This window comes from Seriola lalandi, unplaced genomic scaffold (assembly GCF_002814215.2).
Source record: "Seriola lalandi dorsalis isolate HSWRI2012SDOR001 ecotype SW California unplaced genomic scaffold, Sedor1 jcf7180002054188, whole genome shotgun sequence".
In the NCBI taxonomy this organism is placed as follows: Eukaryota; Metazoa; Chordata; class Actinopteri; order Carangiformes; family Carangidae; genus Seriola; species Seriola lalandi.
In genome coordinates, this window is record NW_019524741.1 from 152,684 (window position 1) to 180,341 (window position 27,658).

General features: G+C 40.3%; 1 protein-coding gene across 12 annotated transcripts in view; it reads right to left on the reverse strand.

The window, feature by feature from the left end:
• Positions 1-416: 416 nt before the first annotated feature.
• The window catches only part of mef2aa (myocyte enhancer factor 2aa), a 59,513-nt gene continuing 32,271 nt past the window's right edge, over positions 417-27,658 (reverse strand). For 2 of the 12 annotated variants that reach the window (XM_023403952.2, XM_023403953.2), the window contains exons 4-12: positions 16,006-16,137; positions 15,804-15,938; positions 14,224-14,446; positions 12,792-12,851; positions 7,860-8,044; positions 6,329-6,352; positions 4,573-4,702; positions 4,297-4,420; positions 417-4,105 (exon numbers count right to left, since the gene is read on the reverse strand). In XM_023403952.2, coding sequence (XP_023259720.1) covers positions 3,769-4,105; positions 4,297-4,420; positions 4,573-4,702; positions 6,329-6,352; positions 7,860-8,044; positions 12,792-12,851; positions 14,224-14,446; positions 15,804-15,938; positions 16,006-16,137 — 1,350 coding nt within the window. In that variant the 3' untranslated portion in view covers positions 417-3,768. The remainder of the gene's footprint in view (positions 4,106-4,296; positions 4,421-4,572; positions 4,703-6,328; positions 6,353-7,859; positions 8,045-12,791; positions 12,852-14,223; positions 14,447-15,803; positions 15,939-16,005; positions 16,138-27,658) is intronic. The other 10 variants (XM_023403958.2, XM_023403956.2, XM_023403954.2 and 7 more) reach the window with 10 other exon arrangements.

Below are 27,658 nucleotides of genomic sequence, written 5' to 3' on the forward strand. Positions count from 1 at the left end.
ACTAAAGGCTAAAAGAGACACCAGTAATAGTTATCCAAAAATATATGAAAATAATAATAATAATAATACTCTGACTGTAGTCACTCTGCATAACGAGTACTTTTACTTTTTATACTATATACATTTAAACTGTGCTATTATTACTTTTTCTTAAGCAAAGGATCTGCCATTGAATCATCAGCTATGTTTCTCTTTTAATATTCATTTCATAACTGGAATTCACCAGAAAGAGTATGTCAGACAATCTTCCTAAATAAATTCAGGGATTTGAAGATTTTAACAGGATTGTATTGTCTGCTTCGATTGTATCATTGTGTGATAGACAATGGCAGTGGCTCCAGACAGTGTACCAACTGATCTATGAGGTCAATAAAATACATTTTCAAAGTGAAATTCAAAGAGGAATAGACATTGAGTTCAGATTGAGCATACACTGAGGTGTTTAATAAAGTTGACAGTTTCTACTGTTTGGGACTTCACATGAGAACAAATTCTATGTAAGAGTTGTTTACTTCATTTTATACAGAATAAGAGAGATAACCTAAATTACACATTAAAAGCCAATATTTGTACTTTTGTGAAGAATACAAATTTTGTACAACAATATCTAGCATAGTATCTTATTTGTTTAATAAAAAGTTCACTTGAATATTTATTGTATGATGAAAATAAAATAACACATTCAAGGGAAATAAAATGTAGATTAACTTAAAATCTCTTTCGATTTTGAAACAAATAATTTCATTATTGGCAACAAAGTCCAGCTTGTGCCGCCAAACGGTCTGAGCATCCAAACCGAAAACAGCTTCTTTAGTTAAGTGAACTATCAACTACAAACACTTACCAAACACATAGTTCTGTTTATAAAAGCCATGAAGCAAAGCAGTGTACTCTTGCACAGCAAAGTGAAGAAAGTCCTCTACAAAGGTTCATTGATTACCCTTTCCTTTCACATTCATCAGTTGTGCACAATTTGGACATAGACCCAAAGAGCAAAGTGTATCACAGTGCATTCACCGTGCATTTTCTTGTGTGAGTCTTTTCTGAGAAGAGGCAGGTCTGGTCAAGTTTGAGTGATATCTGCATTGTTGGTTTTTTTCTTTAACTGAGAGAAAATAAAAGTGGTGTAATTTTTCTTTGGGATAAGGCATTTTCTAACTGTGCATATAGATAGAGAAACTACAAAATTCCCTGATATGTTATCAAGTGCTAAAGTATGTGCTCAACTACGAGGTGATGCTGCCAAGACAGGCAGACAATTTTTGTTGTAGTCATTTATTATTGCTATTTTCACCTGCTGTGTTATACTGGATTACATTATGAACTACTATACATCATGTAATGTCTACTAATGTATATGAACATGAAGAGATTGCCCCGGGGGATCCAAATCAATCAATTTAATTAAATGTATCATATGCATCTTGAAGTTCGGGCACTTCAGGATAAGAGGCTAGCAGTCTCTTGCTAATGCTTTGTGGACTACATATGACCTGTAATGACATCATATTCTGTGTACGTCATGTGAATTGAGGGTAAAACTGCATAGATCATTATGGGCTTATACTGAGAACTACTGTGGTGTTGATGATGGGGGGCGGCGAGAACAGAAACCCTCAGAAACACACACAAGATATGTCACGGCGAATGCAGAGCGATAACCTCTCTTGTACAGCAAACTTCTCATACAAATGTGTGCAATCCAGCAGTGAGATTGAAGTCAATGACATTGCATTGTTGTTGTTGTTGTTGTTGTTGTTGTTGTTGTTGTTTTTGTTGTTGTTATGAATTAGCTGCTGAATTATTCGCTTCTGTGATGATGGAGAAGAAAACAAGTCACAGCCCCTTTTTCCTCTCTGCAACGTGTGATGACTGAGGCATCAGACTTATGTTGCAACACCTTTCACGTACATGACTTAAGCACCTTCAGATTTTCACTTTTCTGGCTCCTAAGGTTCCTAGGCCTACAGTACTCCTACAAGTTATAGGGCATTGATATAAGATACAATTTCTGGAGCCAATTAAGGAAACACAGGAGTATTTTTGTACATAATTATGACTGACATTTCAAGTAGACTGCGATATTTACAACCACATGTGGGCACAGGCATGATAAATTTTGTGTGAAGGTCAGCAGCCACTTCTACCACGTGTGTGTCTTCTGCCTAAACTCCATGAAACCGGTAACAGGATAGTGGAAATAGCCTGAGAAATGGCATGTCTTTCAGTTGAGCTACATGCAATAACAATAGATTATTCTTCAATGTGGGGCTGGGACCTTGGGTTTGAATGTTGGCAGTGTATTCCGCAGCTGCTGGTACACAACTAACACGAGCTAACACAATAGGAGGGAAGAAACCCTATTTCCCCTAGCCTTGTGATCATCCTTCACAAATATGAAAATAGTGGAACTTCAACCTCACAGCATTATTATTACAATGTCTTAAGGACAAACAGTCACCACTAATAGAGAGAGAAAAAAAAACAAATCGACCATCTGGAACTGAAACACATAGGAGATTATCTTGATAATTCAATTTAGAAGAGATGACAGTAAAATGAACACAATAGCAAATATTGACCAGTGAATGATCTACTTTTTTAAGGGTCTACTCTTGTAAACTTGGCTGTGATCCACAAAAATATACTTTTCTTGAAAACAGCGATCGTACAGTACTTTCAGTATGTACTCACACCCTGGTGATATATATTAAAGTCGCTATTTACACAACAAAAGAAAATGTTTGGCTCAAATTTTCAATTATACAAACAGAACAGCAAATGTTCATGGCTTTAGATATTGATTCATGGTCTGGTTTACATGACTTTACACTGTTTGTAATAAAGCACAATAAAAAATTAAACTATGGCGAGAGAAATGGTGCATTTGAGTGAACTGTTAGGAAAAACCATAGCAACTGTACAAAACAACACAAAAGAACAGCTTTGGCTTATATTACTGATGAACTGTTAGCAAATGTGAACATGTTGATTTTCTCACCAGTTCAACTGGACAGGTTCGCATTATCGTAATTGCACATGTATATATCCTACTCTTTTAAATTATAAAATGAATAGTATGTCATTATTGCGATAAATTCTGTTGCTATTTTTGTTTTTACCTCCCCATTTATTTCATTTATTCACTAAAGTAGTCTCAACTGTTGTTCTTTGTATGACCAAAATTCCTGTATAGTACTCATTAACCTCATGCTGTCTGTATCTCCTGATTGACTGAATCAATAAATTAGAAGAGGCCACTTGAGACAAAGGTCTTGTATGGTTACAGCATGATTTTAAAAGATAGTTCTTGCAGTGAACGTCATATGTAAGGGTCCTCAGCCTGAAAGCAACACAACTTTCTCTGATTGTTTGCAACATGCGAGCACAACAGCAAAACAGCAACTACATGTAAGTGTCTGACTAGACCAGTGACTACATTAATCTACTGCCTATTGTTTAACATTTTTCTTTCTTCTGCAAAAGTCATCTGAATTGCACCAAGTACCTGATACCACCTGCTTGTGCATATAATTCAGTCCAGCTAACTGAGATTTTTTTTTTATCTTACTGTATCAGTTTGAGAATTGACTTTAGATATGTCCTGACATGTCTTATTACATTACATCTCAGTCTTACAAATTGAAAATGGAGTTGAGTAATAGTATCATAATGATAGCTCTAAGGACCCTTCTCTTTCTTTTATCGCCATGTCTAACCCCTCCCTCTCTCTGACTGGCTGGTGACTGGAGGCTTGATCGGGGCTCTTTATGTCACCCATGTGTCCATGCGCAAGCGCTTGACCGAGGGGCTCTCCCTGTCCTCAGAGCCAGCAGGGGGTCTTCCGAGCCCTAGCGGGGAGTGGAAGTCTGGCCGGTGGTCTTCACGATCGCTGCCATCATATGAGCTACAAGAGGAGCTGAGGCTGTCGGCAGGTGAGCGTCCCAGAACTTCCTGACGGCTGGACCCTTGCTGCGGCTGTTGCGGGGGGAAGCCGGACGGGGTGACACGCTCCCGTGGCGGCGAAATGGGCTCGGACTTGATGTTTATGCTCTGGCTGGTGCTGATGGAAAGGTTGGAGCCCTGAGGTAGGTGACCTCCACCACTGCAGAGAAGTCAAGCAGGGCATTTTGAGTTCAGACCAAAAAATGAGACAACAAATGTGAGGTGCAACAATGTGAAAAGCCAGGAATATGTAGATGTGTGATTCAGCATAATATCACAGAGCGCAGTGGGTGTTGCTTTTATGTGAGGGCGTCTGGAGAGTGTGCTTTTGTTTGGAAGTGTGTTACTCACACCAAAGAATTAAGAGCTGCCTGGCCCAGTTGATGCTGTTGCCATGCCGACATGGAGCCCAGTGAGAGCCCAGGAGAGCTGAAGCCCTGTAGGGAAGAGATCTCTGCACTGCTCAGGGAGTACTCTGTAAAAACAAAAGCAGCCACACACAGTGAGAACTCACTCACATTTCAGCTTCAGCACTGACAAAAGAGCAGGAACCAACAGCGTGTAGTACAAACAGTCACGGCTAAGGCGGTTGTTTTGAGTCTGAGGGGAGAGCAAGGCCAGACTCACCAGCAGGGTTGTAGGAGGTGGGCATGCCTGAGTAGACCAGGCCCTGTGGGGGTAAGCTGGGGGTGGTGACAGACACTACTGGAGTGGCCAGTGGCTGACTGGACTGGGAGCTGCTTATCCTCTGGGTGTTCTGCAAAACACAAAAAGTAACAAGGAAAGTGAGCACAGGCACAAAATAAAGCACTCTAAAAACATTACAGTCTAATACTAAACAATGTGTGTATTTTTTTTATCATTTAAGACATTTAATTTACAGCCTACACTTTTTTATTTTTTTTTTTTACATATTGTGGTAATCAGGGATGTGAGTGTAATAGTAAGAGCTTCCACAAGGTGGTGGTGTAGCGTTATGACAAGTCAATATTATGATCCTCCTGATTCAATACTTACTGAATGTTTTGACAAAGATCAAAAAGAGAGCAAGAATAAAAACAATAACATATCAATGTATCAATAACTGATGTTGTGGTTTCTTGAAGGGATTTTATGATATTTAATAAAATATGGCTCACTAAAAATATGTGTAGGCTACATTTGTGTACCAAAAACTGAAGATATACTTGAGAATTTACCACACATCAAAAGTGGTCAGCATGGGCTTTGAAATAGCTAGGTGGATTTCAGCAGTAACAATAAATAATTCATTTATTCCATCAATTTAAAGTGGACAAGTGACAGATGCAGTCAGTGCAGAACTCACAAGAACTGACATGCAACTATAGGCACAACAAATTATTAATCAGATTTATTAGCTTAATGAGTTTTACTTTGTTAGTCATGAAAAAATGCTTTTATCACGATAGTGCAGGAGTGAGACAACTCAAGGAGAGTCTAGAGATCAGTCTTATAATCAAACAAACAACTCTTAACTGAGAACGTGCGAAAGGATTCTATAAATGACACATTTCAATTCCTACGGTGACGTAGACGGAGAGCCCCAGTGGTTTATTAGTGCAGTGACTGGCATGCAGTCCACAAAAACACACCTACAGAGCTTGGTGTGGTCATGCAGCAAACTACGCAGTGAGCTAACAAATGCACACACTCCAACTACACTCATCAAATGCTGAGAACAATACCATAACAAATCCTCAGAATATAATGTAACAAGCATGTGTGCAGCTGCCACCAGTTACGTCTGAAGCAGAATTGCATCATAATCTAGTTGATGGCTTCCTTGCATTGTTCCAACACTCTCCAGCCAGATGACTTCACCAAACCCAAGTATCACACAGAATGATATCATTTAAGATGATGTCATCCTCTCTTCCTTGGAAAAAAATATAAATGGCTTTACTGATTTAACTCAACACTTTTCAAATTCTCAAACTTTTCAGATTGTCACTACAATTTAATAGTTTTAAAAATTAAACATTGATTTGTGCTTAGCTGTTTCTCTCTCTCTCTCTTTTTTTTCTCTCTCTCTCTCTCTCTCTCTCTCTCTCTCTCTCTCTCTCTCTCTCACACACACATACACACACAAACTAAAACACACACACACACACATACACAGACTACTGGTGGTATATGACTAACACTGACGTGTTGGGAATAGAGGAGCCAATTTAACAGGCTCAGGCAATTTTCACAGGCCAAACCCAAAACATGCAGTGACAAAACGTTTTTTTTAATTTATTATTGCTGGCAGTTCTGAGAGCCAATCTCCGCTTTGAGCATTGCCTTTAGTCTAGCATGTGTGATTACCGGAAGCATGTTCACATTTCAGCCATTTGCCCAGGCATTTGTCAAAACTCACCAAATCCATTTCCTCCTCCTCCGACTGCCCTCAACAGAAGAAAAGAAGACAGGCAAAGTTACAGAAAAGAAGCAGAGCAACTGTAAATTGCTCTGGAAAACAGTGCCAGCTATCTAGATTTTACAGTAAAAGGGGACAATAGGGGACATAAAAGTGTGGATGACTTCTGCAGTCGTTGTAAAATCACACTCATTTTGTGCCTATAGTCTGTTGTAATACTCAAGAACCAATTTATCCAAAGCTTAGGCACATGATTAACATTCAAGTATGTGGCCACAATCTTCCAACAGTGTGTGGACATGACGTTTGTTTATCTTGCAAATGATGAAGAAGAAGCAGCTAATTCCTGGACAAAAGCCAGTGAAGTTAGGAACTGAGAGTACAGTAATGCTGAAAAATTGTTCTGGATATTGACTAATGCTCACCTGATTGTGAACATGACACTGCAATCACCTCATAATAACCAGAAATCACAGATAAAGTTTCTTCACTGGTACCAACAATGACTGCTTAGCACTGTGCACTCCAAATCCGCCCTGTGCTGAGGGAAAAACCAGAAGGCCATCTTCCATCTTTCCTGTGCTGTGGGACATACTGTGACCAGACCAGGGCTGTCTTAATACCCACACTCAATCAATAGCGGCAGGAAGACACGACAAGGGCGACAAGATATTATCTGGCTCACACCCTGGGCCCCATGATTAAGTCTTCATCTACACTCTGTCACACTGAGATGTGATTAATTTAATACCATTATGTCCTAATGACAGGCTGTCTGCAGACCTGCCACAGCCAGCACCGAACTGCTTCCGTGGCTCAGACAGAACAGAACCGACCTCCCACCCCTGCCTAACTGGTTTCAGATCTCTTGCAACGCAACCTGTCCTGCTCCACTGACTTCACATGCCGACATGGTGACACACAGTTGTTTTAAACACTGATCCAGGCTAGTCGAGGCTCTGCAAAGGAAGAGCACCCACAGTAACCTGAGGTTTATTTACCAAACACAATCATTTTCCTGGCCTGGCTCCTGTTGCTGACAACACCGGCAACACGCACATGCATTTTTGGCCGGGGTGTCTGAAAATCCCCCACTTACAGCGTTTTCTGAATGTTGATTTATGACCAGCGGAATCTGGTTTAGCCTCAGGTGTTCACTGTGGTCAGAGCGCTCTGCACCTTCATTATTAGAATTAGAGAAAGCCTCTTTAAAATCTGAATAACTGGGCGAGAGTTGTGACACCTGGGCAGCAGATTGTTGAAGAGCGTAGTGCAAGAGGAACGCTGCTCACATGAGGCCTGCATGCTGTGATAGAGTTCCACTTGGCAGATAAACATAGTCCTTGGTGAGGTGACAACCTCAGTAGCACAGCATGCTACACTGATGTGACATCAAAAATGTATGTAGGCAAAATCCTGCAAAGAAGAACGTCTCGATAAAGACACTAAACAATGCTCTACTCTGCCCTGCAGCAGAGAGACTTAAAGGACTTTCGTCGGTGATGTGTGCAGCAGTGTGCTCTGTACTCACCAGCGGGGGCATCATCCCTTTGCTCGATGGAGGGATAACAACCCTTAGGTCTGGCTTACGGCTACCCATTCCCATGTTCCCTCCAGGGGGTGGTGGAGACTTGGTGGGCATGACTTTACCCAGGCCATTGCCGCTGGGTGTGCTGAGGAGGCCCGGAGAGCCCCTAGGGTTAACAAAACCATTCCCTGCAGAGGCACAAAGCAACAGAAACACATCATCAAACCATGGACTGTGACTGACAACACTCTCAGTCATCAAGCAAACCTCTCACTCCGTGTTGTTTCCAGCTTGCTGCAGCACACAGTGTTAAGTGTTTCCAACCCTCTGGGAAGTTTTAATAGACTTGGATAATTATCCTGCACATTTACAAAAATAAAATGTCCATTTCAAAATTGATGAGCCTTTTATTTTTATTGTAAATGATTACATCAAAGTCAATTCTATGTATCTTGGGATGAGGAGCAGTTCACTGACAAATGTACTGTGACTGCTTAAAAGAAATAGCTGAAGCCATTACAGTTGAATAAAAACAATAAAAATAGATGTTTTTTTTTTCTAATTGTGCACACAAACAATAGCAAAGTGCTAGACTCCCCCTTCAACTTTCACACCTTGATGTGCATGGCCATTAGTCATTTCCTTTTCTTTTTTCAAAGAAAAAAAGAAAAGTGAGTATGAGTACCCACCAACTTATTTTAAGAGCCTCCAAACACCCACAAACACTAGACAAATCTCTCATAAAAAGGATTAATACTATCATTGGGTGTGGACAGATTATTGAAATTCAATCCAAAATGTTATTTTTATTCATTTTGTTTGTTTTGATAGCCCACAAATTTAAGAAATACCTTCTTCTTCATTGGTAGTTTGCAAATGGAAATAAATCATTCTGATGCACAACTACAGTTTCAAAATTTGACCAATGCACTGTAAACTGTCTGCACCTTGGTATTTTGATATCTGCAGTTTTTCTGAATACAGGTTTCAGAAAAAAGATTTATTCAACCCACAGTACCTTGTTTGAATTGTTAACCAAACAAAGACAATTTTTGTGAGTGTACTTGGATTTTAAATTGAATTCACTTTATGTAAGTCTGAGTAAAAACTATACTTATATAACACAGACTCAAAATGCAAAGCAAAAAATATGTAGAAAACAAGGGGAAGAGCAAATGAATGGTATCTAACACTGCATCAACAGATCAGTAACACTTCAACAAGTTGCTGACTTCTCCATTGTGTTCAGTGTATCCCAGTGAAACACAAAGTGTGCACAACGAGTAGGCTCTTGCGTAGGAACATAATGGAACAATAGCCCCTCTGACTGCAGATAAGAACAGCAACAATTCACGGTCAAATAAACAGTAATGACACCTACAATAGTATCTCACAGCTGAATCAACAGTATATACAAGCAGCTATCGCCATCAGCTCTGGCTTTGATCATACAAGACTTGGCTGCTGCAAGAAAACCGTGTTTACAGAATTAGCAGAGTAAATGTCCAAGGCCCTAAAAATAGCAAACCTGATTAAAAGCAGCGAAGATGTCATTCTGTGGGAATGAGATGTTAGTGCAAATAGAAGTTGATGTAAAGCAATGGGTTGCAATTTGGCAAATGAAATGCTTTCTGAGTAAGCTGTGATATTTTACTTTGAGATTCTGCCCTGAAACATAAAGCTGTTGTTAAGAAAAGACAAAAGAGACAGCAGAGAGAGGCATTTTTTTCACAACAGACATCTTGACTTCCCATAGGTACACAAGTATGCAGCCAGCATTGATGATTGCTGCATTCCAATATGTGTTGTAGTAAGCCACGCCATTGGCTAGCATGCACAGTACAAGGGCCCTGAAACTGGTCAGCCTCAACATAATACAAACATTTTTAATTACACCACATTTTCTGCTATGAAATAATAATAATAAAGTTACTAGTTAGCTAGTTTTTATTTTTGTTTCGTGCCATTTGGACATTCCCACATCAAGAACATAACAAGACATCTCACAATAACACCCATACAAAACTAAAAGAAAAGACATCAATTATAAGACTATATGTACTTATGTTTACCTTTAAATGACAAATGTTAAATCACAGAATTTAAATAAATTGTGTACTGAAAGCAAAGGTATGATATAACCCTGAGGTTTATCCTGAAAAAGGCCACTGTTCCCTAACTTAGTGTAAATGTTTTATATGTGAATAGCCAAGAATATATCATTGTAGTGGAGTCAATACCAACATACGCTGGGCTGATAACAGCGTGACACACTAGACACTGTGCCAGTTCATCACAAGGCAAAGACAAGACAGACAGACAGACGGTGCTGTCTTTATTGGCTAATTTAGACTTGGATTAACCCACCTGACTTGCATATCTTTGGAATGTGCCTCTGATTACAACTTCAGATGTCTGAGGATCACTAAATCCCCACACTTCTTTCAAATAATTGCCAAGACGGGAACACATGTCCGAACAAATACTTAGACCACAAAGTTAATTCTGAGCCAAGATAACAGCCACAGATTAAGACCCAGCCTTTCAGCGGGGACATTACAGTGGGCTTTTCTGATGTCTGCCCTCATTCTATATTCAGACTTGTCTAACAGATTGGTTACGCCAATAAATCCTCGCTGGCTGAAAACTGTGCATGTTGAAAGCTGTTTGGTTTCTGTTCATTGTCCTGAATTATTAACACAGTATAAGGCATTACATAAGGCCTTGTGTTTACAACTGAAACATTCAGTTCTCATTTTAAGTTCAAGGAAAGAAAACACGGTGACTTATTGTGCCCAACCTCCCACATGTGTCACGTTCAGGCAAAAGAGAAAATGTCTTGATGAATGAGAAAGAAATAATAGATGTGAATCAAGGGCCTCAAAAAAAAAAAAAATTCTCTAATAGTAGAAGTCACGCACAGTCCTAGTGTTGTGTCTCGGAAAAAAATGACCGGGGAAGATGTGCAGAGGGTGATTTTTTTAAGACTAGATACTGATGGTAGCCAGGCAAATTATTGTACTTGCCCCCCACGCTTTTCCTAGAAACTTAAGACCGTTCACGTTATTATTATTTTTTTTTTTAAACAGCATGGGTATGATTCATCACCATCCTCCAACTTTGAATACAGGTTTCACATTCAATTAACTTTGGCATGAAGAAATCACAAACTACAATAAAAGGAAACGACTTTTTTGAAACTAAAATCTGCACCGACGCAAACTTGGTGCAGCCACAGTACTATTCATTCCATTGCCAGATGTGATCTGCTGAACATACAAACCATGCTTTGTAAATGTGTTTCAAGAGCTTGCAAAGCTCCAGTATTAATGAAGGGATGTGTACAGCTTGCAGACATATTGCATAACAGAGAGAGCACTCTTTAAATCCTCCCTGTTCACCACAACTTCCATTCTTAATGCTCACCAGTCAAGGACCATAGCTTGTAATTAGGTGTAATTGTCTGAGTTGTTGAGAGAAAAGATCTATTACAGAACTTCACATAGAAGTAACAGCAGCTGCTGAACCATTATCTGAACCAGACACTAGATGAGAACAACCATAGGTGGCTTATTTCAATTTTTTTTGCTTGGAAAATCTTTCCGGTAATGTTCACTGCGACATCAACCTGCTTGCAATCCAGGTTTCACAATCAACTAATTACTAAATAATCACTCTTCCAGATCCCACATATAAAACAGCTGTCCATCACTATTAACCGGGACCCAGAGGTTGCTAGGTACATAAAAAGAGGTCAGTTTCCTCTTCTATTTGTCAGTGTTTCACAGCAACTTTGCTGCACATGTGCTCAATCTTCTCTCCATGGCGACACCATTGAACAGGAGAGAAGATGTCACACAGCACATCGTCCATCTGGCCACTTTGAAAGGCTTCTGCTGCGGTCATAGCTGCTACTTGTGAAAAATCAGAGCTATGTCAGGAATGGTCATCTGACAGCAGGCTTGGAGAGGTTTCTCCTCCCCGTAGTCTCTGCTCTTCTACACACTTGGTACAAACAACAGCTGCAGCATGCTCACACCATGCCAAACGCCGACGCCCCCCTGGCAGAGGATCCTAACTCTAACCCGACCCCGGTACCACACCCAAAACTTAAAACTCACCCAGCGCCCTCTTTAAAATGCTGACTGTAAACCAATATGAGGGTGTCTTCATACTTTTCTAATCAATGCCTAATCGAATATCGCCCTTAACCCCATATTCTGGTGGTCTTCAGCTTGCTGTTTTCATCGAGCGTCATACAGTTCCATAACTTCTTTCTGCATTTTGTCAGAAAAACTATATGGAACACATGCAAGCTAAGTGACAAGGAAAGAGTTAAAGTCCACCTGCCTCCGCCTCTCACACAGCACATTGCAGCCATGACAGGCTGTCCGGTCATTGTGTACCGAGGACTTAGTGGGATGTCATGGCCCGAATACCTTCAGGGTTATGCTGGTCTAGGCATCTTACAGACCCTCACCAGCCTTATAAGGGCTGCCAGGGGGGGAAACAGATGCACCTGTCAATAGAGGGAAGGAAAAAGGAGGAGGACGCGCTACATAGAGGTGACAGGTTTAAAGGAAACGCTGCGTTTATTTATCTGCCAAAGTCAGTTGGACAGCTAATTACCTCACCTGGTTACCCCTTTCAAGCACACACACACCACACTGTGTGAATACTACTGAGCTGTTTCCCATCTCTGAAACATGCATTTAACAAGCATATGATACATTTCCTCTGTTGAGGGGAGCATCACATGAATTCCATTTGCATGCAGTGAAAATATAGTCAGGCAAAAGCACTATCAGTCAATGATAGTGACAACTGTCTTGAACCAATCACAGATGGATACGCAACTATCCAGCTCGCGTGCTAAGCAGGAGGCCTATTGGGCAGAGCTACAGAGAGCTAATGAATCTCTCCGGGAGGACTTACCCGCTGGGCTGGAGCCCGCACCACTTGGCACTGAAAGGTCTGTGGTATCCAGCATGCCACCTAATGAGATGCACAGAGTGATATGATTAACCATCTGCATCCTTCTGCAAGCTAGTAGAGCATGTGATGGAGATGCCAGACCAGACATGAAAATGTCATGTAGATCTATCTTCACTGCACACAAAAGGGAAGCATGTACTCCCGCCAGTGTTCTCATGGAGGGGAAATATTCACTATGTGATTATGGAGAGCAAAATCAACCATCCCACTATGAGGATGCACCTTCAACAAGCAATTATTCAGTCTCTTGGAAATCAGGGAACGATTGGTGGAGTCTCTCTTAATTGTATTATGAACACTCTGCCAAGCAAACACTTTCAAGAGATACACTTAAATCAAAGCACACAATGCAAATATGAATCATAAAAAAGTCAAAAGAAAAAAAAACTTGCAGCGAAAATTCAAGAAAGAATAGTTATTGTGGAAAAACAACCATTAAGTAAACTCCCTGCAAATGGGTAAGTGTCAACGAATTCTGATATGTGGTTAAATTTGAATGAGGTATTTCACACCTTGTTGCATGTACTTCTATCGTATGCAGTGCAGCTGAATCTTGCAAAAGCCATCTGGACTAACTGAGTCAGACCAGTCATACAAGTACTAGCGTAAACTGACGTAATTTTTCCACAATGCTGAGACAGTAAAAGGTGTGATGATGAGCATATCAGAGGGTGTGAAAAAAACATGTTTCACACAAATATATTACCCTTACACCCAATGCCATTTTGGAGAAACAGAAGTATAAATGCTACTGTATACATATCAGAGACAACCAAAAAAAAAAAAAAAAGAAATTATCTTTACAGAATGGTTTAACACTGAGAGCTAAATCTTATTATTACTATATATTTTATTTTACTAGGTAAAAAGTCTCAATGAGATTAAAATCTCTTTTCCAAGAGTCACCTGGCCAAGACAGCAGCATAAACACTGTTATAACAATAAACACAAACAATAAAAACAGACGAACTCAACTGTCAGACACTACAAATGACAAATCCAGTTAATATACAATACTATTGGAGCAATCATATTGACCCTTTAATATTGACTTAAATTCTCCCACGGTCATCAGCTCTGATCATTTCAATTCTGTTCTGGGGACCAACGTGTAGAATATTGTGAAAGGCGATAAGGAGATCGATACCAAACCTGAGTATATGTGCTAAGTATGTAGCTGGAGACAAGAGGCGTTTAGCCTAGCTTAGCATAAAGAAGGTGGAGAAAGGGTTTTTATGCGAAGCCAAGCTAGTGACCCCCCGATTGACCACCATCAGTTTTCACTAAAATGTTGTCACAATAGTTAGAAAGATGCTATAATCACAAGAAAATCTATACAGAAAGGCTGTATTTCCACTGAATTTCCACTAACCTGCACTTCCTGCACTGGTGGGCCTCTGGGGGCCTCCACTGGAGCCCACATTTCTGTGCAGAGAGGACTGTGGAGGGGACAGCATCCCACTATCACTCAGAGAGGCTGTGGCTGCCGCCAGGGACTGGCTGCCCAGAGTCCCTCCTGGCTGGTACATGGCATTAGGATTGGATACAGGCACTGCCACATGCATGGAGAAGTTCTGCTGAGGCAATGCTGTGGGCTAGAGGAGGGAGACACACACAAACACACTCAAAATCCAAGGTCTGATGATGAGTCCAATGGGTCAGTGGTTGTCATGGCATCATTAACAAAGAGCTACCCTTGAGGGTCAGCTTTAATAAAACTAATACATTCACAAATAGTCAGGCAACGTAGAGGATATACTATAGTTGCTTTAAAACAGAATGTTTTCAGAAACACTAGTGAGTGACACCATACAACCATCAAAAAAGTTTATTCTCATTAACATCATACATAGAATATACACAAATCTTCAGTGCTACCACAGTGCACACAAAACACAGAAAACAAAAACCCAAAAAACATGCATTCAGGTGGTCACTTTGGCATTGCAGCAGTCAGCACTACAGATGTACTTGTGCCTTTTCAAACACCACTGTCTAATGTTGCTCTCAGTATGACAGAGAAGGGTAGTGGGGATTCACAACTTCAAGAATCGTGACTCACTTGCATTTACCTACAAAGTGCTGACTGTGCAAAGCGCAAGTGAGAATGATAGGTGGTAGTGAGAACGTTTCATCATAGCATTATCCAGTGAGCCGGTCGGTTGTTATCATTAGTTTGTTAATGGCAAAGTGATGCTCTTCAAGTCAGGAACATAGAGAAAATGACTGCTTAGTAAGCACTATGTTCTTGCACATTTCTAATATTGTCACGCATGATAAGATCACAACAGATTTGTGGTATTTTAGAGGGTGAGCCAGTGTGGTACTTGATGAAGGAGAGGGAAGATGCTAAATGACAGCGTAGTGCTAGTGAGCTCTGAGAACACTTTGCGGCTGGAACTGCTCAGGAGTAAGAGATGTTTTATGCGAGAATGCAGTAAGAGACGTAATAGAAAGATTTGAAAGGAAAATTATAAACATTATATTAAATAAATCTTTATTCGTTTTTTTGTTGAGTTTGTTGAGGTGGAAATCAGGGTCGAGATGGAGACAACCCACCCCTACATCACACAGTCTGCAGATCTCCAGTATACGTGAGTAAGTATTTACTGTTCCAGATGCGTTTAAATAGCAACTGTTGTTTTATTTATGATAACATCACCATGATACTAGGGCTATAATCTTTCTAGCAGAAGGATGCAACATTTCACCTGTTAATGAAATGTGATCTTATCAGGGTGTGCCAAAATATCAGTTGCAGAACAAATCAACATAAGAAACAAATGCACACCCAGTGAAGTGGGTATTAATCTTAAGCTGGAGTAGTTCTGAAAGAAGTTGACAGAAGTTCTGGGGTAGGGTAACAAAAAGAGGAAAAGTTAAATGAAAAAAAAGAGTGAAAATCCTTTGTGCCACAAAGCCAAGCAAAAACGGTGCATTTACAGTACTTACGATTTTATGATTTCTCATCATATTATCAAACTCCTCATTAATTTTTTTATACTTTTCTTCTGTGTGAGGAGTGAGGACATATGAGGCATCAGGGTCCGGGCTATCACAACCTCTGTGTTCTTTCTTGTTTAGCGCCTGTAGTGAACATCAACATAAAGACAGGAATCAACACAAAATAGCAGGGGACAAAGGAAGTACTTACACCACAGCGCTTGTACATTAAATCACTCTCTTCGCTTAGTTTGCCGAAATGGTCGTCCATGAGGGGGCTGTGCCCAAAACAGTCATCAGGATCAGGACTAGCACAGTCATTATGGCCTTTGTTTCTCAATTTCTGAAATGAAATTGCACAGTTGAAAAGAAACAGTATACAAGATGTGGCTCTGTGTTTTTGCTGCTTGTTAACTATACATCTCTATCTGAAAAACATGTTTTTAAAAAAAATAAAAAAAATGAATCAACAACTATTGCTGTCGTCCTTTCTTATTAATGTTTGTCCTTCACATTTTTCATTTTGTTACAGTAAAACATTAAGAGGTGCAACAGCAATGCTAGGCTAAACTCTAGTTCAATGCAAGGCTCTGGAACAAGGGGAAACTGAAATGTCACTCCATATCCTTTTACCCTTCAGAAGTGTTCGGAGAAACAAAATATTGTCCTCCTCCCTTTTCCTCCCTTTCTCTCTCTCTCTCTCTCCTCGAACCCCCCTCCCTGCCTCCGTCCCTCTCTGTTCTTCCTTCCCTCTTGCTGCAAGTGTGTGTTTGCATTTTTCATTATATTTCAGTTATCATAAGCTACCCAGCTGGAAGAAACCCCTACATAAGAAGATTCTACAGCAGAGCACTTTAGCTTGTCCCAGACTGTGATTCAGTATGGTTGTCACTCATGGGATCTTATCAAAGTTAATGCATGTGGGGAATAAAATGGATTATCAAATGTGGTCAAAATGCCTATTTGAGCATGAAATTGAGCAATTATTGTAAAAGCAAAGAGCTCATAAGTACATAGGGTGGTGTGTTGTGGTGTTATAAAGAGCCTATTCTAACTTCAGGAGAAAAAAAAAAAAAAAACACATGTCATACAACTAAACAAATAAATGCAGCACTGTGCTCTTTTGCTCACTTTCAGGCAGGCTGTTCTCTGCTCCTCATTACAGCTCTGAATAGCGGTGTTAACAAGACTTGCTGACAGCATGTGACAGCTTGTGATATCAAGGCAGTGTACATCAAAACATGATTTATGTGTGGCTCTCAAGGTTTCTCTATCAGGCCGCTGCAGGTCCACAGCAGCGCCCTGCCCTGTCTGTGGGCTGCCTCAGAGGCCTCGTGTCTACAGGAAGGTCGCTGACTCCTGTGGATGTAGGGGTCAGAGTGTGAGCCAGGGGAGAGTTACCTCCACACACTAATGAGACCTTACTCGCTGTTTCTGGTCTTCATCACCCAACAAAGTGGAAAATGTGTGTGTGTGTGTGTGTGTGTGTGTGTGTGTGTGTGTGTGAGAGAGAGAGAGAGTGAGAGAGAGAAACAGAAACTATAAGAGTAGGAGTGTGTGCGGTGCATATGTGAAATATCTGTGTGTTGAGTGTGAGAGAGTATGACTTCTGTGTGTGTGTGTGTGTGTGCGGCGAGGGGGGTCGGGGTTACTTCTACAGCTGCTACATCCTCTGACAGCAGTGTGACAGTACGTTTAGGTCTGTGCAGACAATGTGGCTAACCCAGCGCTGCTCACCACAACCTCAGTGTAAGTCACATTTCCTAAAACCTGTGCCATGGCTTTATGAGACCCCTGCATATCACATCATTGCTCATTAAAAAAACAGGCACTGCTAACTCCCTAACTGCTCACTCCATCTCCATGCATTCACGTGCATACAATTTGTGAAAGATGTACTGTACACATTTGGACACAAAAACAATGTTAATCTGCAGTGTACAAACATAAATGTGACGCTGTGAACAGCTGAGACACAAAGAAGGAAGTTCAGAAAAGCACCCACATTTCTTCAAACATAAGTGTCCACAATGCCCAGAGGACAGCGAGAGAGAGAGAGAGAGAGAGAGAGAGAGAGAGAGAGAGAGAGAGAGAGAAAAATCTTCTGGATAATGAATGGCCAGCATTGTACCACAGACGCATTACTGTTTGGTGTGGTACAGAGCAGTGGCATTCTTCTCATTCTAAGAAAACGCCTTGCTGGTTCATTTCCTGTTTACTGAACGAACCCTCTTTAGTTAGGGTCCTGAAAGGCCTGTGTTTACTGGGGTTAAACTATGCACTTTCTCCACCAGTGAGCCAAAGATCTGATCTCAACCTGCAAATTTTAAGTTCCAACCTGCTCATTATGTGAATATCTTGGTCGGAGTGGTCAGGCACGGCTGTGCAAGATGGGCAGGGCTGCTCTACTTTCACAACAAGCCTGGCCAGCCTTCAGTTTGCCGCACCCACTGGCCCAAGCCATTTAGGGAAGGATTGCAGCAGCGCGGTGGGTGAGCAGGAACCAGATAGCAGCGGGTAATGGCAGGCGGCATTCAAATCTATTCCATGATACATGACAGGGATCACTATAACACATTATCTTCAAAAAGACGCACTAAAGCTGCAATGAAAGATGCTGCATACGCACGACATTTGGTGCGCAAGAGTTAATCACCCCTGAGGAGTTCTAATGTATATAACACCGAAGGCCTGGGAAAGCATGGCTGTAATTCTCTCTTAAATGGCTTGGCATGTTTTGGGTGTCCCACAGACGCTGCCCACAGCTCCCAGTAAATGGATCACTAAATCAGCACATGGCCAAACAGGTGTCCCTCTTCCAAACACCTGTCAAGACCTGGCTCCCCATGCTGTCCAATCAGAGGCGGCCGCGCAGAGACATGGCCGTAGAAGGGACCACATGTAGCCCCGAAGGCCACCTGACCCCAGCTCAACTTCGCTCTTATATGTCAATGCAGCAGGCCGCTCCAGAGACTACAGTGCTGTGACCTAGAAAAGGGGAAACTTACTATACAATCAGCTTGCAAAAAAAAAAAAAAAAAAAAAGGTAACTTCTTTTTGAATTATGAATAGGTTGATGAAAGCCGTTTCAAAATGTCTCTCAAATGTTGAATCAAGCTGTGGGGTTTGTATTTTGGAAAGTTAAGTTGGCTGGATGTGAATACAGCTGAGGTTGGAATTTTCAGTAGCATTTCTGATGAAAGATATGGGCCGTTGTTGCGGGAGGGGGGCTGCAGAGAGTATAGACAAGGGAACTTGTGTAATCTATTCACAGGGCCCTGAGAGGCTCACAAAGATGAGTGGGACCAAGGCCAGCTGCTATTTTCTCACAGCAGTCCAAACCTGTATTGATAGAAATTTGGCTCTTCAAATAAAAATGAGACTCTGAGTGGCTGACGTCAAACCAAATGAACGCTATTGTGTGTTTTAGATGTCAGTTTGTTCATGTGATACTTCACTTCAACTTCTCTTAAAGAAACATTTTCCATTGCAGGAGGCCTTGAAGGTTCCTTGTCCTAAAGAAAACATCTCCACCTGAGCCCTGACTACCAACCTAGCTGTAACCATGGGGAGCATTCAGTACAGTAATTGCCTCTCCCAGTTTGCAGTATTTGTTCAGAGCAGAAGGCTATAGTGCAGTGAAAGACAATCTTGCATACCACTTTGATTTGTTATCAATGTGAATTCTTTTTTTAAATGTAATTCTGCACAATGACTACCTACTTAGTACATCCTTTGCATCATCCCTTAGTTATCCTCTATTCAACTCTGGACCACAGATTTACGTTTAAGCACTATATTTACATTTTTATTTCAAAATTGACACAAACACTATTGAATGGATTTAAAAATAAAACACCAACCATTGCATAAGCCACCTACATCACCTGTTTCTTGAGAAGTACTTTCAGTGAAATGGGCCCAAGCAATTTACTCTGCTGCTGTGAGTCTTGGAAAACCATTTCACTCTGATGTTCTCCCTCTCTTGTGTCAAGAGAGCTTTCTGCATTTAACTTATTCATGTACTGTACAGTACTGTATGTGAATAGAAGGCAGGGTGAAAGGAGAAAGATAGTAGTTAGGCATAAAAGCTGAAGTTCAAAATTGTGGGGGAGATGGCTGAAAGGAAGGTATGAAGAGGCTGTTTCTATGGTCTCCTCCATTGTGCCTGAGTCACAGCAAAAGGCTATACTTACAGTAGCTTGCGCTATTGGTGGAGCACCACCTGACCTATGACTGGTGCACCGCAGCTCGGATTACATGGCCCTCGACAGCAGGACAGTTTGTAGCGTAATGGCAATACAGCAGGAAATTACACAAAATGTTCCAAAAGTGGAGTAGATCATGAATGTTTAATGCATGTGTTTGTTCCATCCTTCCCTAAAGTACACACAAGCTATATTTTAACCGCTTGTTGTGCAGTGGCCTGCCCTCACCTCATTTCAGCCGGGTGTTCCAGCCTCTCACCCTGCACTGCTCTGAATTAGCCCTTGTGCCCACCACTACACTAAGCAAGGTGGCGTGCTAATCCTCATGACATCACTATTGTGTCCAGGCCGTTCCATCTAATGTGCTTATCAAAGGGCTTCTTTGAGTGTGAACGCACTAAGAAATCAGCATGGGGAGGCGGCTGATAGGAAGGCTTTTATCTGCTGAGGAATATTTCTGCTCTTATATAACATCTTAAGAGACTTTCACTACCGTCATGTTCCCTTTCCCCTGTGGTGCTGTAGTCTTCACTTGAGGGGAATAAAAGCCTCTTTTTGTTGGTCTTTAGGCACTGTATGCCATGGCCCATGCAACACTGGGTTACTGTAATATACGAAGCCTTCCTCTCTCCCCTTTTCCCACCACATATTGTGAGTTGGGAGCGAGGGGGCTATTAGATAAGGAGACCTCTGTAATTCCCAGACATATCTTGTTTAATCTCATGACCATTACACATTACTGAGTAGACTGATGTCAGGATATGAGGCTGGATTCATGTCCTTCCTTTGGCTCACTCCATTGTCTAGTTACTCAGTGGACAGGAAGAGCAGCGGGAGGGGGGCGAGCTCTCAACCCGACCGTCCGCATTTTATTTTCATATTGTTGTCTTGCAGCTGTTAGAAAAACAATATACCTAGTGAGATCCAATTCCACCTGACATCACAGTGACAATGGGCAGAGCACGGTGGAGTAAGAGCTCAGAGTCAGTGGGCCATTAATGCATAGTGAGTCATGCTCACTAAATCTAAAGCAGCCATAGATACATATGAGACAAATTCATCATTTTCTGTCTTGAATACTGCCAATGATCACCTGCATTTGACTGACTAGATTGCCAATTAAATATAGCGAATCCATTTTACTGAATAAGAGGCAATTGCAAGTGCAGTGAGCAGTCCCTTCAGAGCTTTCTGCTCTGAGACTGTGGTGAATGACTGATGTGACAAAGCTATTAGCTGCCACAGTCAGAGAACAGTCTCAATCAGTGGACTGCATATTTTCAGTATAGACAAGAGGGAATTAAACTACAAATTGAGGATAAAGGCAAACCAATGTCATCATTATCTACAGATTGAAAAGAATGAGAACACGCTCTCTGTTCCCACTCCACATAAAGAAAAGGTGGCACAGATTAGAAAATGATCAGAAGAAATTACAATCAAGACAAAAACATTAACATACAGATTATTGAAAATCTTTCGGATTGTTTTTACTCCCACTCTCTGTATCTCACTCTCTCTCACTCTCTCTCTCTCTTTGGTCATTGAGTGGATCATTAGCTGTCAGGGCCCTTGAAACCATACCCCCAACCCTGAACTCCCATTCCTGCTCGCCTCTAAAATATTCATAAGGACAATTAGGAGTTCCGATAAGGCGAGTACGGAGGGCTGGGGGGCGTGCGGCAGAGAGGGCAGGATGTGCCAGCAGGACGTCTGTTCTGCAACACTCTATACCCAGACCACAGACCTGTCCTCATCAATCTGAGACACAGCAGCCTCCCTCTTTGCCCCCAGTCAGGCCCGGCAGCCAGGGGAAGGTGGCACGGTGCCAGCTAACCCCAAGTCCCCCACCCCCACCACTCCCAGCAGGCTTTGCTCTGTCCTCGCCCCTGGGCAGGAGGGGTTGGCCGCACAGCGTGCACAGTGGGAGGAGGGGGGCACAAGGGCAAGCTGATTGTTGCACGAGCTAACTCACAGAAGCCGCTGTGCACATAAGCAAGGTCTCATTTCAGCCGTTCAGCCTGCAAGGTCACTGAAGAACACAGAGGGTGGACTCATGGCTTGTGGTTCTAATGATCTTTAACATAACTAGTATCACTGTTGCTCTGTAACTAGATCAAACCAAATTAGGTCAGCTCATTGTTTGACCTATTTCATGTGGTTCATACCACAGTTTATGAGGGGTACATGATTTGAGCTCAGTTTGAGAAGGACACATGATGCATTGTTACCAGGTATATGCCATCCAACACAACTTACCTTACCATTACTTTTGTTATTAGCAATGAGTTAATTAGCTTAATATGTCACCCAGACAAGTAAATTTAGCTACAGTACTCATTACATTACTTTTGTGTTACACCCAGGTATTCTGCTTAAGTCACTCAAGTTCATCAGTCAGTAATATAAACTAAGCAGGGACAATGCAAATAATGATAGCTGCAACAACTTTATTTAGGATTTTAAAGACATTTTGGAAAGTGCATAACTGGTGTGTTGCCAACAAGAGGGAAATATGTTGAGCTTCAAGTTCAAGAAGATAATGGATGTAATACATGTAACAACCAATATGAAAGACGTCAACACTGCTTAGCAACACAACATATGACAAGCATAAAATATCAAAACAAACAAAAATATTAAATCATTTCAATTTGACAACATAAAGAATTGTCATGTTTAATCTGTGTAAAAGTCATTGTAGTTGACAAACTATGAACAAAATGCTGAGATACACTTGAGAGCTTTAATCAGGTTTGTTTTTCTGGTTATACACGGACCAGTGTTGTGTCAGTTACCTTCTTTTCTGTGGAAGCTGATGTATAAAAAAAGAAAACCACTTTTTCACTGCTCTGAACTGACTGAGGCTTATTTATGTCTTGTTTACAGAAAGGTTAAGACATGTTAACTTGCTTTCATACGAGATACAAGGCGAAAGCAATGCATGTCCACACAAATCAGCTCAAATGCAGTGTCTGCACCATCTGTGTTAGTACTTTGTCAAACGAATGTTACTATCTAAGCACCGGTTCCAAGAAACTCTGTAAAACCACCAACACCATTGTAAAAAACATTATATATTGTGACAGAAAAATTTGCCATTCAGTTGAAAAAAACAAACAATTTCTCTTTATTGAATAAACTGTAGGGTTTTAGTTCCAGATTTTGATATAGCATATCTAATTTTAGATGGAGTATTAACTCATTGGTGTCACTGGAAACTAATGTTAAATAATAATAAATAAATAATAAAATAATTAAGTAGGCAACATGGCCCGTGGTCTTTTTTTGCTGTGTCTCCTTTCATTATATGCTCTCTAAGAGACCCTCAGTTTGAAATGAGACATATGCAATGTAGTTGAGAGGGTGGAAAAAAGCTCTGACGTCAATGAAGCACGACATGTGCCAAAAGCAAAAATCTCTTAGCAGTTACCTGGTAACAAGCATCACACACCGGAGAGCAGAGACATAATAAAACAATGAGATGTAATACATGATGGATTTAAAATGCACAGAAAAACCAGTACTTGTGTATGAAAAGTCTCGTCTTGCCAAAGTGGCTGAAGCAGTATTAATGGTTCTGTTGCGAGCAACATGCTGGGTTTCAAAGTGCCTCTTTTTATAGGACAAGGACTCCTTTTCCTCTGGGCTTTTAGTGAAAAAGGGTCACCAGTCCTCTTTTGTAGTTTTCTGAGTGTAATGAAACAGTTGTGGTAATGTTCATGTGAGTATAGGGCAGACTATTCTGTAATATGTGTCCTCTGTTATTGAACAGATACAGTACACAATAATTGTTACCTGATGGCAGAGGAATGGCCTTTGATTTTCAAACTGTGAAAATGTAGTTTGATTACTGGAATCAAACTGACCAGCAGTGTCCCTGCTCTTTATATAGGATTCTGTCCTGTTGGGCTTAGGGTGAATATTTCCAATGAAATCATACATGCAAGCATCTGGATGCATTCTTGAAAACATCCATTCAACAACAAAAAACTTATTCCTTATAGGTTTTATCTTGTCATTTAGTCTTTACTCTGCAAATGAGACTCACAGTGGCTTACTGTGTAACTGAAACCTCATGCTATAACTTGAAGTAGCATTATCAGAGACATCACTGTGGCTACCAAAGATAATGCTTCTCTCTGTTTTCACTATAACATTTGTGAGTTCTTATTTATTTTTATCCTGTCCTACTGCACTAGTCTGAAAATAGATGCTTGGTGCTGTATGAAGAGCCAGCATGTTTGTTTTGACTAGCAACACAAGTTAACTCTGGAGCTGACCCGGCCAGAAACACAGGCCCAAAGGTTAAGTGCCAGCTCTCAGGTATACAAAGCAATCTGAGCGCACAGGAAATAGGAAGTCGCTTGTCTTCACAACACGGTGTGTTTATATGAGCGACAAACAAAGAGGCGGCGATAGGATTTCGGAAACACAAATTAATACTGCCCCTGCTGTTACTTTACCATCCTCTCCGGAGACGCCAGATTGACTGACAGGCTCTGTATTTACGTGACAAAGAAGATACTTAAGAGGAAACATATTCCTCATTGCAAAGCAGTATCACAGATAATGTGCATATCCATTGATTAAAAAAAATAAAGTTCCAAAATATAATATCATCATACTTAAAGTAATCTGCAGTACTGTGAGTGACCTACAGTCAAAATAAAAATATAGAAAATCATTTTAATATCACTCCAATAAATCACAGAAGCCCAAAAGTGCACATACTGTTTTTTCTGTAATATTAAAAATGGCCTGGCAGAAAATTTCACATATATTGAAAAGCACTGGAAAATCAACATCGACCCAATAAGTCTATGTCAATAGCAATGACATTTGGTTTAGCTTAAAAGGGATATCTCATCACTGCAGCTCTATGGTGAAGTACCAAAAAGGAGAATAGTAATATGATGATGGCTCAGTCAGGGAGGAAGATACTGGTGAAGAGCTGCAGGTGGATATAAACTGTTTTAGAAGTCTAACAATGAAGTGACTGAATATATATATATATATATATATATATGATTAATGGAAACTTTTGAATTAGCTAGATTTGTCCAACATATTCCAGGATGAAGAAAAAGGCCAACTTTTTATTTGATTTGCCACTTTTCACCTCATTTAAAGTAAATTTGGTAAATATTAAAGATTTTCAATCAGGTATTTGATCTTTTTTTTTTTTTTTTCTTAAATCTGCTCTGAATTCTGATTTTGGTGTTATATTTAGACTGCTGCTCTGCCTTTCCAAACCATTGTAAGTAGACCAGCAAATGATAGATAATGATGTAGATAATTATATACAAACACTGAGCAATTTGTCCAGTCAGACAATAAGAAATCATGGATATTTCCAACTAGAATAATGACTTGTCACAAGCATAATCTTGCCGACATACAAAATGTTTAATTAACTTGCTATTTTACTTTTCTCCAAATGAGAGTTCGCTTGTTTTTAGAAAGAAAAAAGAACAAATAAAACTCTGAGAACACAAGCATATTTCTCTTAAGACCTGAATCACAAACCAAAAACTGAAATAATGATGCCTCTCTCACATTAAAGTTCTACAGTCCGGCTTCAATTCACCACCTCACCATCTGTGTCGCCAATTTCCTCCTTCTCCATAATGTTCGTACGCATGGGTCAGAGTTTCCATACGGGTGCGCACATTTTCCCGTCAAGTTTGTTTTTATAGATGCCAGCTTTGGCGTACGCTTCTTTCAGGCTCCGTTTTGTGCGTATGCAGCGGTAATAAATGAAGCTCGAGGACAGTGCAGCAGATTTACATCAACAGGTCAACAGCCGAGGGACGTGTTTTACAGTTATTCTGTCAACATAAACAAGTAGTTTAGATTTTGTCTCTGGGCATCAACATAAGTAAAGTTGCCACTACAACAGGTAGATCAACACAGGTCTTTCCAGAGAAAATAAAATGCTCCGCTGCAAAGCAACTGATGTCATTCATGTTTCTGGCAACAGCAACGTCACTTCCCTCAGAATAAAGAGATATCAGAAAATAGAATTAGAAGCACCCAACAGTGTCTACACTCATGGACCCAGGACAAAAGATCATCTGAAATACATGAAACTGCATTAAGACAACCAACTTTCACTTGTTTCCTCTAACAACAACTAATAAGTACAGCTCAAACTCAACAACTATAATACCAGTGAATTCTTATACTTATCCAGCAATTGTCATTTCATATGAGACTTCTAATAGATAGCATGAACACTGTATCAATAAAAATATAATGGGCCAACTGCATCGACATTCCACAACTGTTAAAAAGTAAAATGTATACATGTATACTGGCACACGATTCACTTTAGCAATTTAAAGATCAGATGCAAGTGACCAACGTTTTGACGCACACTGCGTCTTATTCAGAGTCAAACAACAAGAGCATAGATTAACAAGAATAACATTCCTCCAGGCAGAAAACAGTCTCTCCTTGGTTGATAGGGGTGGGAGGTAATCAATCAGTGAGGCGATATCAACATAAATAACAGATTAAAAGTTCACGAAACAGCACTGAAAGCAAGAAAAAAATGGACTGCTATGCCATTCAGTGTGTCATAAATGACTATATTATACTGTTAAACTATATATAATGTAAACTATACTAGTTTAAATCATCTTCTACCAATATAACTTTAAAGTTGCTGTAAGTGGTTCTGTGTTGTTTTGGCCTGTTCACTACACATGAATGAAATAAATGAACATATGTTACTTTACGAAGGCAGAGCAACTAATACACAATTAAGTCACCAACTTATACAACATTTTCTCATCCGTATTGATTTTCATGCTGCACGCTGAAAACAGTAGTGTAAATTGTGTATTCCACCATAAAAACGATGTTTGACTCATCATCTTAAGTCCATTACTTTTACAACACAACTATCACACAGATGATTTGTCATTTTTGTATGAATCCTATTGAATGAATGAGCCCGATAGTTAATATTTTCTGTAAGTTGCATCTCTCTGTGTGCCAGCCAGAACCTCATTTGAACATCCTTTTATGTTTTTGTGTCACAATTATAAATACGCACTCAGGACAATCTGCTTTTGGTACTCGGAGTATGTCTCACCAGTGTGCTTTGATATTCAAGGATTTGTGCTTTCTGTTAAAACCAACACAAACAAGTCGCACAGCACAATATCCTCGACAGACTTGAGAGTTGAAAAAGTACTGATCTACTAGATATTTGCATGGCTGAGGCTCATCTCTCAGAGGGATATTTGATCAGAAATTCAGCTGATGGAGGATCAGACACAGATTTCAAATGCAAATTGTGTTTTTGTTCACGTAAACTCGATGTATATTGAATGAAGCCACTGTCTTTATATATCAGTAAGATGGAGTAATACTTGTGTTTTTCTGTATTAATCTAAAGGATATCAACCTCTGATCTCTAACCCCCCCTTTTTTCTTGTTCAAAGATCAAAGGCTTTTCAATTGTACTTATCACAGTCTATTTTTAAGAAATGTGTGTTGAAGTGAGAGGCCTCTTTGAGTAAAATGAAATTTCAATATTCTCTTAGTATAATCAAATAAAGAATCAGATTTAGGGAGTGAAGGTTTAGGACATTTTTCTGTGCATTTTTTTTTTTCTCATGCTCTTTCATCTCTCTTCCTAACACC